The sequence below is a fragment of the Apteryx mantelli genome, chromosome 2, assembly GCF_036417845.1.
Source record: "Apteryx mantelli isolate bAptMan1 chromosome 2, bAptMan1.hap1, whole genome shotgun sequence".
NCBI classification, from domain to species: domain Eukaryota; kingdom Metazoa; phylum Chordata; class Aves; order Apterygiformes; family Apterygidae; genus Apteryx; species Apteryx mantelli.
The window spans coordinates 8,886,312-8,900,166 of record NC_089979.1 but is presented as its reverse complement, the minus strand read 5'-3'; the positions used below and the strand labels follow the sequence as shown (position 1 = coordinate 8,900,166).

The 13,855-nt window shown below is 41.3% G+C and overlaps 1 protein-coding gene across 1 annotated transcript in view; it reads left to right on the top strand.

Annotated features, from left to right (window-relative positions):
* TG (thyroglobulin) overlaps positions 1–13,855 on the top strand; it is a 165,837-nt gene that overhangs the window by 87,220 nt on the left and 64,762 nt on the right. The window contains exons 39-41 of the mRNA XM_067290138.1: positions 652–745; positions 5,573–5,732; positions 12,148–12,347. Of these exons, the coding sequence (XP_067146239.1) occupies positions 652–745; positions 5,573–5,732; positions 12,148–12,347 (454 nt within the window). The remainder of the gene's footprint in view (positions 1–651; positions 746–5,572; positions 5,733–12,147; positions 12,348–13,855) is intronic.

Below are 13,855 nucleotides of genomic sequence, written 5' to 3'. Positions count from 1 at the left end.
TCCTTTCCATAGAATCTTGTCAACTCCTTCTGAAAAATTTGCAATACTTTCCATAATTCACTGTGCAATATAAATATGGCCGTGAAATAGATGGAACTTGCTTCAGAATAGCTTATATTTGAATAGCAAAAGTGATCCACTTGGTTCTTGCCCTGGAGAGAACTTGAGCATATGAATCTCATACAGATGATGGCCTGGAAAATCTGTATGAGGCTGACTGAATTCCTGTTGAAAGGTTACTTTAACATTGCTGGACGTTGTTAGTGGTCTGCTATGACACTTAGAGCAAACAGATTTTTTTTAAATGCATTAAAATTTAAATCTTGCTGTATTTTTAGATATATAACTTGCTGTTCATTAGAAATAAATGGCATTTTCAAGTTCTAATCTTTTTTTAAAGAGGTGCCGGTTATCTGGGAGACTGATTATAGACATGAAAATACATTGTGTTTTGTGCATTTGCATGTCTGTATACGAGCACACATACTTCTTACCTACTGCACCAAAGTATAGCTAAACGTAATTCTAAATGTGATTAAAATGCACAAATTTAAAGATTTGATAACCTTAAAAAAAAAAAAAATCAAATAGCAGCAGTGGGAAAGGAATACAAGTTTTTTTTGTTGTAATTATCTCAATCTATGTCTCTAGGGCAACTTGTTGGCAGCCAGGAGATGGAGATGCCCCGTCGTATTCTGTCAGTGAAGACTGCTTATATCTGAACGTGTTTGTTCCTGTCACCACTGTAAGTAGGAGACAACTAGAACATTTTGTGGCTAAGCATTGTCTCATTTCAAAGTCTTTTTAAATGGGCATGACTGATTGTTTTTCATGTGGTGGTCACCAAGCCCTGCAAGGTTAAATCAGGCACACTTGTTTTTACTAGTACAAGATTATTCCGTATAGCTTCTCACTGAGCCTTGTTCAGATAACTTGGGGGGTAGAAAATTAAAAGGACAGAAGAAAAGAGATACACAGAGGGAAATGAAAATAAGAAGGAAGGTGGTGGCAGAGGAGGAGAAATTAAGGACAGAAGTGAAATGAGACTGTTTTTCCAGCAGACAGTAATGAATGAAGCACAGCTCATCGTGCTCACAGCTACCAGCAGTCGAGGTGTAGCAGATGGCGTTTTTTCCCCTCATCTTTACTATCCTTCTATCATCTGTGGGGGTTCTGTTGAGGAATGAGGGTAGTAAACAGTGCTAAATCTATGCCCAACCCACAGATCATAAAAATAGACCCCTCAGAAATGTCTGGGCCAATGGTACAATCTGAGAAGTTGTCATTTGGCTGGGTGACTCTGCTTGGGCAGTGGGAGTTGGACTAGATGACCTCAAAAGATCCCTTCCCACCTCAACCATTCTGAAATTTGAAAACTCTTGAATTTCTCATTATAAACAGATATAAAATAGAGCTTCAAGTCAGAGCCAAACTGAGGTGACTGGCCAAACCCCTTGGGGTGCTGGGGGGAGACATGGAACAACATATGAATCCCATTGAAGCATGCACCAAGAGTACAGGACTGGAGTTTTTCATTCCGTATTACTGATAATTTTTAGATGATGACAGCAGTTATAGAAGAAACTTGTCTGTCACCCTGTATGTCTGAAAAGAGCTGGTCTACCTACTGAACTGACAGTAGTGCACACAGTCCCATTCGGGCCCTTTTTAATCACTAGAAAGGCCAACAGCCTATTTTCTCCCTGCAGTACCAGGCTGTCCTTTTAAGTTTAGTACAGTCATTGCATACGGAAAACATCAGGTCACTGTCCCAGGCAGTTTGCCATCTCTGTTTAAGTGCTGCTTTCAAGGTGGCAGATGCTTATTTGAAAGCATTGTATTTTCTCCTGTCTGATAGACCAAATGGACTTTTCTTTTTTTACTTTGCAACACTGTGGACTTAATCCTCTGTCTTTTGTTCAGGTGTAAAGTAGAAGTAGGTTTACTCAAGTCAGTGAGTTTAACATGCATAAGCCTAGCATAAGAGAGAATCAAAACTCCTGTTTTTGCAGAAGTAGCTGGGAACAGAAAGCATGGCATTTTCCTGTTTCTTTTCGTGGTAAGCCCTATTTTTTACTTGCGTACAAAGAGCTATAGTCATATATTTGCAGCCCATGGAAAGTTAAATTAACAAGTAAATACCAAATATAAAATCCCCTGGAGAGCAGAGAATGCAGAGGCTCAGTCGGTAGCGTTCTGAGTCTGAACGAAAACACAACATGGGAACTGCTGCCTGCCACTGAAGGATTCTTTAATTGTCAAACATCGAAGAGGCTGAATGACATCACCTCGTTTTGGTTCCATAGCTACATGTACCACATAACCCTCCAAATAAAACTGGCACTTCTGAGATACTTTTTTCCACCTATAACCATCACCACCTGTCACACTAGCGAAGCAAAGCTGGGTTTCGGCTTGATTTGCAAAAAATTCAAATGCAAGATCAAGAGTTGAAATTCTCTCCTAAATATGAGTGGAAAGTGTGCCTTTCTCCCATCCCCTGCACATGTGTTATTCCCATCCTTATTGCATCATCTCTGTTGCACTTAATTCCCTGCAGGGCAATACCATAGTGTTAGAAGTGCTGGAAATTGCCTGGCTCAGTAAGAGTTAAAACTATCCCTGCTGAGTAACTCATTAAGTCTTTCAGAGAAAGATGGAGAAGATGATTGTGAACATTATAAAGTCTTATGGACTTCCAGCTGACTGAGAGCTTCTCAGTGGATGCTTAACTTCTCTCCCCTTGAGGGTTAGCACGTGGGGCCTAAGCTCCTGCAGTCGTTAAACCACAGTGGAGCTGCTGGGCTCCCCAGAAGAAATCCCCCCGCTAGCTCAGCCAGCAGGAGCTGCCTGGCCTTGTCCCAGCTGGAAGGCTTTGCAGGTATTTTACACTTCTAGGTGAGACTGCATTTCATTTCTAAGCACAGAACAAAATGCTGCAGTGGTCAGTAGCCACGTGGCAGCCGTGGCTAGTTTTGGCGTTTGGATATGAGGAACTTGCTGACCCAGTTCCTCCCAGCTGTTGTTTGCGCCACACTGCAGTCTTGCACTATTGATGCAGACATTTCTACATCTGAAGCTACAGCCAAGTTATAGTGAATAGTTATGAAAAGACTGCCACTGACTGTGGCAGGCTTGAGTTAAAGTCTTGTCTTATCTTCTGACTTGACAGCTCTTCTGCCTCACAGATCTCGTTGCACTGATTGGTTGAGTTTGGTTGTGAACAAGGCATGGGAGAAATCTACTTTTCTTCAAAATGAAGCATCCAGTAGATAATGTATAGTCAAAAATTATTTGATACCAAGCCTAAATATAGGTGATATGAGATATTGTGTGCGTTGTATTTCAATTATAGTGTAAAAATAATTGTGCCATGCTGTCAAAATGGTTCCCAAAAAATGGAAAGGTAATTATACTACACAGCTTTCATCTAAAATGCCCAAATCCACAAGACCTGAGTTTGAAATCCCTCGAGATTAAAACCCCAGTTATACATAGGAGAGGGATGTGTCATTTCTCAATGCAGACTAAGTATGGGAACTGCACATTCGACCACTGTCTCAAGTGCAGTAATGAGCAATAGGAGGTGCAGTTTGGTGCTGAATCTTTCCTCTGAATTGCTGCATATCTGTCGCAGCAGACTTTGTTTTGCTCTGTTTAACCCTCTTGTCCTGTCTTCACCTTCCTTTTCGTCACTGCAACGTGGGGTAAAGTTGCTTAGTGTAATGTAATATGTGACTTAAAGTGCAGCTGGAGGTCATGGTTACTCAGGCTGTGGAAATGCAGGAAATCCCTATTTTGAACCTCAAGTTAACCACAGTGAGCTGAGAGGACAGGGACAGAGCAGGCACAACATTGTGTTTAACACCAGTTTAGATGACCTGTCTGTGTGTGATTGTACATTAGAATGAATTTTCATGTGATAACAGATTCTTTCATCTTTTTCTTTCCCCCATCCGCTTCCCTCTGTCCGTGCTGCTTGCTGAGCAGCAATGGGAATGAGGGGCATGACCCTACGAATTAGGCAATTTCTCTTTAGAATTGGAAGTTCCTGGGAGAGCAGCATGTTTAAGTACTTCTCATTTCTGAGGGTTTTCTTGATAACCTCATGGTGTTAATAAGAAGGCTCTGAAGTGCTTATCGAGACAGATAAGTGAGGGGAGGTAGGATACCCTTTCAGTGTACAAAATCTTGACAAATTAAGGGCACTTCAGGGCAGTTTGCCTCCTATCCTGTACTTTCGCACGAGGCTGCAACCATTGCTTCTCTGCTGCTTCTCCTGTACAGTTGGTCGCATTTTTGCTGGAAACATCCTCTGCCAGAGCAGATGGGATTGCTGTGTTTAGCTAAGCTCCCTCCAGAAAAATAACAGCAGTAGAGCCCAATGCCCTCTAGCTGCAGGGAAGAACAAACCTCAGACGTACTTTGATGCTGCTAGAGGGGCCACCAGCCCTTCTTTGAAAAACGCCACTGGCTGCTGAAACAGACAGCAGGACGTGTAAGTGTGTGAATGACGAGCTACTGAACAGAGACGAGAGGAGTCTCCTTCAGGGTAGTCCCAAAGGAATTAATATGGAATGAAAGTGATAAATGAAAAATTGAGCTTACACTTTGAAAAATGCTTTCTAGTGCTGCAACAGGCTTTTCTGCTTTTTGTGGCAGGAAGGAGGGGGGAAAAAAAACTCTCCGTACATTTCACGATGTTTCTTCATAGTGTCATCTTGACGGATTTGTAATCCACTGATATTTGCTGAGGCCTGCTGGGCGGTTCTGCTTTTTGTGCTGGTGATGCAGCCACAGCCCGGCCGCAGTCCTACTGCGGGTGCAGAGAGGGGCCACACACACGTGATGCTGTTTTTGAAAAAATCCTCCATTTCTGATGGGAAACCTGATGGCTCTGCAAGGAGTGATAACATGGGCAGCATGAGGCAGACCACCTTTGTGCATCATGGGAGGTGAATCCCACCCGCGCAGAGACAGAGTCCTCTCTATATCTCAGTAGAGGAAAACCTCCATAGGTGGGGGAGAAAGGGACAAGGAGGAGGTCCTGTTAAATGAAACTTTTGAAATGGGGCAGAATGTTAAAGTGCTGAGAGTGGACTGGAGAGTAGAAAACAGCACTGTGCAGGTATCAAATTAGTCCTGCTCAGGATGTGGCAACCCAGCAGGCCTCTTCCTTCTCCAGTTTCTCAATTTCTTGAATCTGCCTCAATGTTTCTGTAAAGTGGACGTGTTACAGTAAAGACAAGCCTACCACATGTTCTGGGGCCAAATCAGTCTGCTTTGTGTTAACCTGGTGGAGTTGTTGACTGGTAAAACACAGTGGTGCCATTAAGTCTTCTCCATATTGGACACAGTGTGCGAAATGCTATTAAACGGTGTGTATAGTTCGTTCTGGACAACTTAGTCCTAGAGTTTCTAACAGATAGCCAGATCTGCTGTCATGGTCACCATTAAAGAGCTGTGGATGGCTTAGATAATTTTGACAGGGAAGATGCTTGTGTTCTCATCAGTGACCTACGGAAGGAGTTGCCTATAAAAATATTAACCTGTGTTTTTTTTTTCACTGCAGATCAAAAACATGTCAGTGCTCCTATTCTTCCACAATGGAGGGAGTGATAATGCTGAGACGGGAAAGGCAACCATAGATGGATCATACCTAGCTGCAATCAGTAACATCATTGTTGTGACAGCAAACTACCGGGTCGGTGTTTTTGGCTTCCTTAGTACTGGTAAGTCACAGATTTCCAGAACAAACGCAACTATGGGCTAAGTTGCATTTTTGTAATGTTTCTGTTTCCCAAATAGGTTAGTTTTCACTCTTTAGAAACCTGCACCTTTCACTGATTGGTTTGGGGAAGGAAAAAAAAAAAGCGGAGGGGAGGGGGAAAAAACATGACCAGGGTATAGTAGGAACTTAGCCTGTAGCTATCCTTCAAGTCAATGGTAGTAAGCCCATTAAAGTATGGGAAGTATAGCACAAATATACCTGGCTGTTTCCTCAGTATTTCAGCTTGACATGTCCCCTGAAGGATGTGCCATGTTTAACTTGCATTTTATTTTAGCCCCTTTTACTGTCCTAGTGATGTGATAGCACAATCACATCATTTGTTCCATATGTGCATCCCTTCCCTGTATTCTAGTATAAAGGTTACTTTTGCTCTCCTACTGCCTGCTAATACCAGTTACTATTAAAATGATACAAATTCCTGTAACAAGAGGATTTTATGTTGCACGAAAGGGGCACATATACATGCAAATGGACATTTACATCTCCCTACTGCCTCCTTTTGGTGGCAGTATCTGATCTTTGGGGGGTGTTTTTGTTCGTTTGTTTGTTTTCTTTTTGGATTTTATGAGATTTGCCTGTTTAAGCATGTAAGGAACATCCCACCATCTTTCAATTCTGGATGGGAAAGGAGAACCTTGGGAAGAAAATGCAGCAACTGGAAGTTCCATTCTGGCTCCCTCTGTCTGGTGTCATCCTTGGTCTCTCTGCCGGACCCTCTAGTACCGTTTCTTCATGACTTGTAGAGTTCCCTTACAGAACCTTACTCGCCACCATCAAGTCTGTTCCACACGAAAGAGTTCTGGGCAGGAGGTTATGTTTTTCATGTTTGCAAGTACCAGACCAACATACCTGGTCATGTGATTCTTATGAATATTCATTGTTAGTGACACTGGCTGAGCTTTGGCTAGTCTGACATCATAGCTGCAACTGTTTGCCATCATTTCCCTTCTCTGTTGTCCGGGTTTGTTTGAAGCTCATTCCCAGCAAAGTCTGTTTCTTATTCGGTAGCTAGAGAACCAGCAGTGCAAACTCCTTATTCATTTAGATATGAAGTTGGTAATAAATGTATCTGGGGAAAGAATCACTGTTTTCATCTTTCTGCAAACCGGATGCTTATGAAAGTGATACTGTGGCTTCGTTTTGGCTAGAGCCAGATGCGGCGTGGATACATGCAGGCTTTGCAAGCTTCCATTACGCAGCACTGCCCACGCATTACCCACTAACCTCCTTCAACCCTATGAATCTCACCTGGGTTTCTTCCTAAATGGAAACTGCTAGTTGGGCTGAATCTTATATAGCATTATTTATGGTATGGTTTGACATAATTTACAGATCAGGATGAACTTTCCAACCTCATTTTTGTGGGAACTCATGTCCTGAAAGTCAATGAGTGAGGATTCACTGTACATAGCTGCAAACCTCCAGGTAGAGATGGTTAGTTACAGCTGCTTTGAGCAGTGTGTCAGGAAGGGAGAATTCAGGGATCTTCTCCTTCTTTGCACTGCTGAGCTGAAGCCAGGAACAACTGCAGTTTTTTCTGACTTCTTCTCCAGTATCATCTGTATGCATTTGGGAAAGTCCTGCTGCTCCAAAGGGAACTGGAAGAAGCAGGAAAATTCTTTGCAAGAGACATTGGAGCAGGATAAAACATCATGTCAATGGGAAGCCCTAAAAAGTCTTTCAGTGCCACACTGCTGTCTCAAACCAAAACCTTACTGATACTCTAGGGATGTTTTCTTTCTTGCTGAAAGACTGGGTCCTTGGGAAATTGATGGGAATTTTGCCATCAGTTTCAAAGGGAACAGTATTTCATCCTTGGGATCATGGATGCATTAGGACCAGGAATGTTAAAGGCCCTGAAGTTGCAAAGAAAGGTTATGATCCCATGAGCAATATCAATTTCATTGCCCAACAAAGCAAAGTGTTGAATCCTTTGACATTGACTTGTCATAAATTGAAAAATTGTAAATGAAGGGGTTAAATGGAGAATTTTGTGGAGGAATGATAGTGAAAACAATTTTTTTCCCCCTGCAGTTGTTTTGGTATCTCATGTTGACAGGCCTTTTGTAGGGACTTAAAACTCGTTCTGCTGAAGGTACTGGGTGTCTAATTAAATTGGATGTCATCCATTAAAGTTGCAAAATGGGACACTTTCTGGCACCCGCAAAAAGTTAAGGGGAGTTGCCAGTTATTTGGATGGCAAGAGTGTAGAGAAGACAGTCACATTGTTAGGCTCAATTCCTCTAAGAGAATAGATGAAGTCATATGAAACAATGATTTGCATGCTTAAATTCAGCACTTTTCTGCTTCTTCTGCTTCTTCAGTTAAAGAATAAAATAAATGTGTATGCTTGACATTGTTTGCTTCATTCTAAACAGCAGTTTCTTTTCCTTCTCCTCTGGTCCCCAGGAATGTGATTTTTTTCTACAAAAAGTCTGCTTATGACATTTATTTCCAGGGCTATCGCCCAAGTAGTACAAAAGATTTCTGGCAGACATGCATCTTTTGGTCTAACTACTGTGAATGTCAGTGCATGCATCTTTTCCCTAACTTGGTACATTGTCCTGGCTGTGTTTTTTGCCAGGACAAAAAGAACTGATTATATTTCCCTCCTCTGTCTTGTTGTTCAGCGTACTGGTAGCAAGGCCCATCATGTGGCTAAAGCATTTACATGGATTTCACTTGCTCCAGGGAGCTCTCATGAGACTTGCAGCAAGTTCTTAAAATGAGTTTTCCTTTTCAACAATGCAGGGTGGATTTATTGCTGGATTGAGAGCTCTGGGAACTGATCACAGTGTGCAGAACAAGCTCAATAAAAACTAAGGCAGGGAAAATTTTTGCTCCATTACTTCACTTGATCAGCTGCAACTATGGCTATCGGCAGCGGGTTGAAGTTTCCAGGCCTGTTTAATTCTTGGCTGTCCTGCTGGAAGGACAGTTGTAGTGGTGGTTATTGTGATGTGGATATCTTTAAGATCTGCAAGGCTAGCAATAACCTGGTGTCATCTATATTCTGTTCTGCTTCTTAAATCAGTCACTGTGATACCTCTGTGGTTCATTACTGTAGGTATGTAGATGACTACAGGATACATCTGTGCTGTCGCTCTTTGCCTGGGACGGAGATCTCAGCCCACAAAGTGGCAGCTTTTTTATTCCACTGTTTGCTACCTTCCTTAGTTTCTGAGCCTACTCTTACTTTAAAAGCATACTATTCAGTTTTGGAAATGGAAGAAACAAATAGTTTCAGCTATGTTTCTATTCCTGGCTTTTCTGCCTTGTTTTGGAAGTGTTCTAGTTTTGAATGTGGAGAATTTTAAATCATTAAAAATGAATGGCTCATTGTGGATTAAAAAAAGTAGAGAGCAAATAATCACTTTCTCTTCCTTTCTTAGGGGCTGCATTGAAATTACTTATTTTTGCTTTTGTTGATACAAATTCAAGCTTGCCTAGGAGGTTTACCTCATTAGATGCTCTCAGAGTTAGTTTCCTATCATTTGAAATACCAGGTTACTGCTGGCTAATGTTGAAAAGAAAGTAGTCTTCTCAGCAGTAATAAGTGAGCCTGGGGAATACACAATTAAATGTTTTTCACTTTTCCTGGGGAAAAAAATGAGTATGGTACTGCATAATTCAAATCTTGTTATCAATTAGACCTAGTTCAATTTCAAAGGATATATACATGAGAGATTATAAATTATAAGATAATATATGTAAATGTGTGTGAAGAAATCCAGGATAATGTGACTTACATATGGTCAGACAGGGTAGTTGTATCAGCCATGTAGGAAGCATAGTGGTTTTTTTGTTTGTTTCTTTGTTTTTGTTTTTTTTTTATAATCAGTGCAGACTATTTGGTCCCTCCAGAGGTGTGATTCAGTCCACTTCAAGATCTGAATCCTTCATTGCTCATCCCTCTCATTCCTTTGATTTTGTAGGTCCCTGGCAACCAGGGTCCTAATTGTAGGTAACTCGACAGATGTCTGCAGGCAAATGAATCTGGTCTTTGTTGAAATGCCCTTTTCTTATTTTAAAAAGGCTGAATTGGAAAAGAATTACATTATAAACCATCACTGTTATCATCTGAAACAGTGTACATCTTATTACTGTAAACGGATAAAGGTCTCAGAGCTCTGCCTAAATTAACCAAGTCAGAAAAATCCTATGTGCAAAAAGGAAACAGAATACTTGTGACTTTGCTTCTGCATAAGGAGACAAACTGATGCTGTTAGGGCCAGACAAAAACTTCTTTTCCTACTTTTTTTTCCTCTAAAATTGTTGCAGCTGGAAGAACCGTTAATTTTATTTATTTTCTATGAACTGACATCTCTTGTATTTTTATTAACTTTATCTGGACTTATAATGAAATACACTACCAGTATGTCATGGGGCTTGGAAGAAAAGTTCCTGCAGAATGGTAGCAGTTAAACTGCTGCATCTCACCATCTTTGTAATACAGAATCACAGAGTAGTTGGGCTTGGGAGAGACCTCTGGGGATCATCTGGTCCAACCCTCCCCTACTCGCACAGGATCAGCTAGAGCACGTTGCCCAGGATCATGTCCAGTCGGATTTTGAATAACTCCAAGAACAGACTCCACAGCCTCTCTGGGCAACCTGTTCCAGTGTTCAGCCACACTCACAGTGACAGTGTTTTCTTGCGTTGAAGTGGAATTTCATGTGTTTCCCTTTGTGCCCATTGCCTCTCATCACCGGGCACCATTGAGAAGAGTCTGGCCCCATCCTTTTTACACCCTCCCATCAGATACTTATAAACATTGATAAGGTCCTTCCTGAGCCTTCTTTTGTCTGGGCTGAACAGTCCCAGCTCTCTCAGCCTCTCCTCATATAAGAGATGCTCCAGTCCCTTAATCATCTTTGTAGCCCTTTGCTGGACTCACTGCAACAGGTCCATGCCTCTCTTCTACTGGGGAGCCCAGAACTGGACACAGCACTCCAGATGTGGCCTCACCAGTGCTGAGTAGAGAAGAAGGATCATCTCCTTCGACCTGCTGGCAGCAGGTCTTCCGAAAGCAGCTCAGGATACTGATACACATTGTCATGGAGAAGGTGAAATCCTGGACCTATTCAAGTAAAACTCCTTTTTTCGGTGGATCTGGGATATTCCTGTCTTGATGTTGCCTGTGGACTGGTAATGAGTGGAGAAACGAAAAGGAGAAGACTCGATTCCTGTTCCCAAACCAAAGCCACGAAACCCTCTCTTGCTTGGTGTTAATGCGATGGAGGCTAAGGATAGGAGATGCATTGTTGGGTTGTGGATGGGACAGGTTCACCACTGTGAACCTCACTGTGCCAGAGGCCAAAATCAAATAGTGTCAGTATAAACTGTACCCTTGAGAGCAAGACATCCAATAAATCTCAGTTAAGTACAGAGGGTCCAATGTGAAACTGAGGTTTCGGGCTTTGTTTAAGTCTGAGCAGTATGAGTTGAAAAAGTATGCCTGATTTTGGAGGGAAGTGCACAACAGAAGGACCTAGAAAAATGGAATTTATCATAATTCCCACATTGCATCTTTTTTGTTTCAAAACTGGGATAGATTTTGAATGAATACAGTGAACCTTTCAGTCTTTGCCAATAATTTATAGGTTCAGACCTCAGGAATGTGAGTCTGTTTAACTTCATTTTTAGCCAAAATCTTACTGGGATATTGGCTGATAGAAGATGTATTACCTTCTGGAAGAAATGAGAGAAAGGGATGATCAAATGTTTTTGAAAGCATTGAAAATTAAACAGATTAATGTTTAATTGTTTTTAGCTGCATTCTATCTCCATGTATGGGTGCAGATTATTTTTTGCAGGTGTATTGTGAGATAGAGACCATGGAGTCCTTCACTCCGGCTTGCATAAGGCCTATAATCAACAATAACTAAATCTCGTGGTTGTTTGGGTAGTGAAGTCTAGCACAATATCCACTTATTTCAGGGACTCAGTGAATAAGTATTCATGCTCACTGCCCCATTCCTGATCACTTTGTTTGGTGCACAAATTTCGGGTTCCATGTTTGCTGTTCTGATATCCGTTGTCCCTTGCTTTCACCAGAAAAAAATGATAGTGGGTATTAATGGTACATGAACTGTATCCTAACCAAAGAAGGCACAGAGCATTGAATACTAGCTCTTTTAAATGCTTGGAATTGTAAAAACTGAAATAGACTGTATCTGTAAAGGGATGACACTGGAAGACACTACTTCAGACTTTTAAACTCTGGTACCAGTTTTATCAAGGTTCAGCTGCAAGAGCTGCTAAAAATGTAACAATTAAACAAAACTTAAAATATTTACACGTTTATTTCATTTAAGATTCATTTGTATTTATTTATTTTTAATTTCTCACAACAGGCTCTCCTGAGGTGAGTGGAAATGCAGGCCTTTTGGATCAACTGGCAGCTCTGAAATGGGTGCAGCAGAACATCGCTAGTTTTGGAGGAGATCCTAGCCAGGTTTCTTTGGGAGCTGACCGCAGTGGAGCAGACATTACAAGCATTCACCTGCTCACTGAGACGGCAGATATGGATCTCTTCAAGAGGATATTATTGATGGTAGGTCCCATTCCTTTCATTTTGTTTGTCAATAGAAGATATTAATGAAAGGATGTTGTTAGAGAATTAAGGGAAGTTGTAGAGTGTGGGTGCTGGTTTTACTTCCTCCATCTCTTGATAGCACTAGTGTGATTCTTGTAGCTATAGCTATTTTCATCTCACCTGAGATTGTTTCCTTCAGGAGTTAGGTGCTTCACAAGGACGTACAAGAGATCCACTTCAGTCATTGATTTAGTCATATTAAGAATCTGTTTTTCGTCACTGTGGTTTTTCATGTATTATATAAATAACCTTGTTTCATAACTTATAGGTACAACAAGTTAGTTTCCATTCCAGAAATACAGTTGCTGATCAGCAGTTTTTAGACTCTAGAACTGATGAGCCAAACATCCGCCTGTTTAAAGTATCCACTCTTTTTATCTGATCTCATGACAGACACTAACTTTCATTTAAAAGAAAAAGCAAGTTTCAAAGAGTCAAAAGTTCATTTACCAAGGGCTTCTTTGCTGTCAGCTTGGACCCTTCCACAGTTGTCCCAAGTTATCCCTATTCTTACAGCCCTTCCTATGAATCATTGAATCTGAGGACTTTTAGGTCAGCTCTGAGAGCCTCAATACTACTGCTGAACTTTGCAGCCTCAGATGAGTGTAGCGTGCTCTGAAGTGAGGCTTAAACTTCAGTGGAGGTTTATGTATCCGGTGGAAACTGTGCTTGGACAGAATGATCTCTCTGCTAGCACTGTTTACTTGGTAATGTGAGCAAAGGAAAGAAACCCTTAGGCCAGGAAACCCAGGGCCCAGTTAAATAAAATCTTGCCTTGACAATAATGATGTGTCTATTGACTGTTTGACTTCTCTTCAGTGTGTCCTTGCTCCAGGAAATATATCTTGCCTTTTTCATCTCCCTCTCTTAATAAAGTTATTTTAATTGCATCAGTCCTAGCGGGGAAGGCAAGGGAATTTGTTGAAATTTGCTGCTAAGTAGTTGTTGGTTTTTGTGTTGTTGACCGAGAACGAGACCATTACTCCTCCCTCAATTTCCAGAGTTTTACCCAGCTCTTGGGATAGCAGTTAATTTGCTGGTATACCAGCAAATTACTCCTTTTCTCTCTGAGTACAGTTCCATCTTTTTATTGTACTTTTTATCTGAAGTCAAAAAACCTTTCACTGAAAAGGTTTAGACTGTGTCCCTGTAAAAGCTGTAACAGGATATAGTGCAATTTAGCAGTTGAGCAAGTGCTGAAAGGGAGGTGCAGGGACCTCTCTGTCCATCATTGTTGCTGGACTGTAGTTCCACATTACATCTTTTCTTCCTTTAAAATAAGATTTGAACTCCTCTTCTCCCCTACAGCAGGAGATAGAATCGTGGAAAATGGTGGCAAGTGCAATGAACAGTCAGATGCATCAATTCTTCTCACTAATTTGGCATTTGTAACAATAATTTTCTTCCTGAAACTGTGCAGACTACCATCTCAGCAAAAGCAGGATCCCCATTTGTTTCAAAGTAAT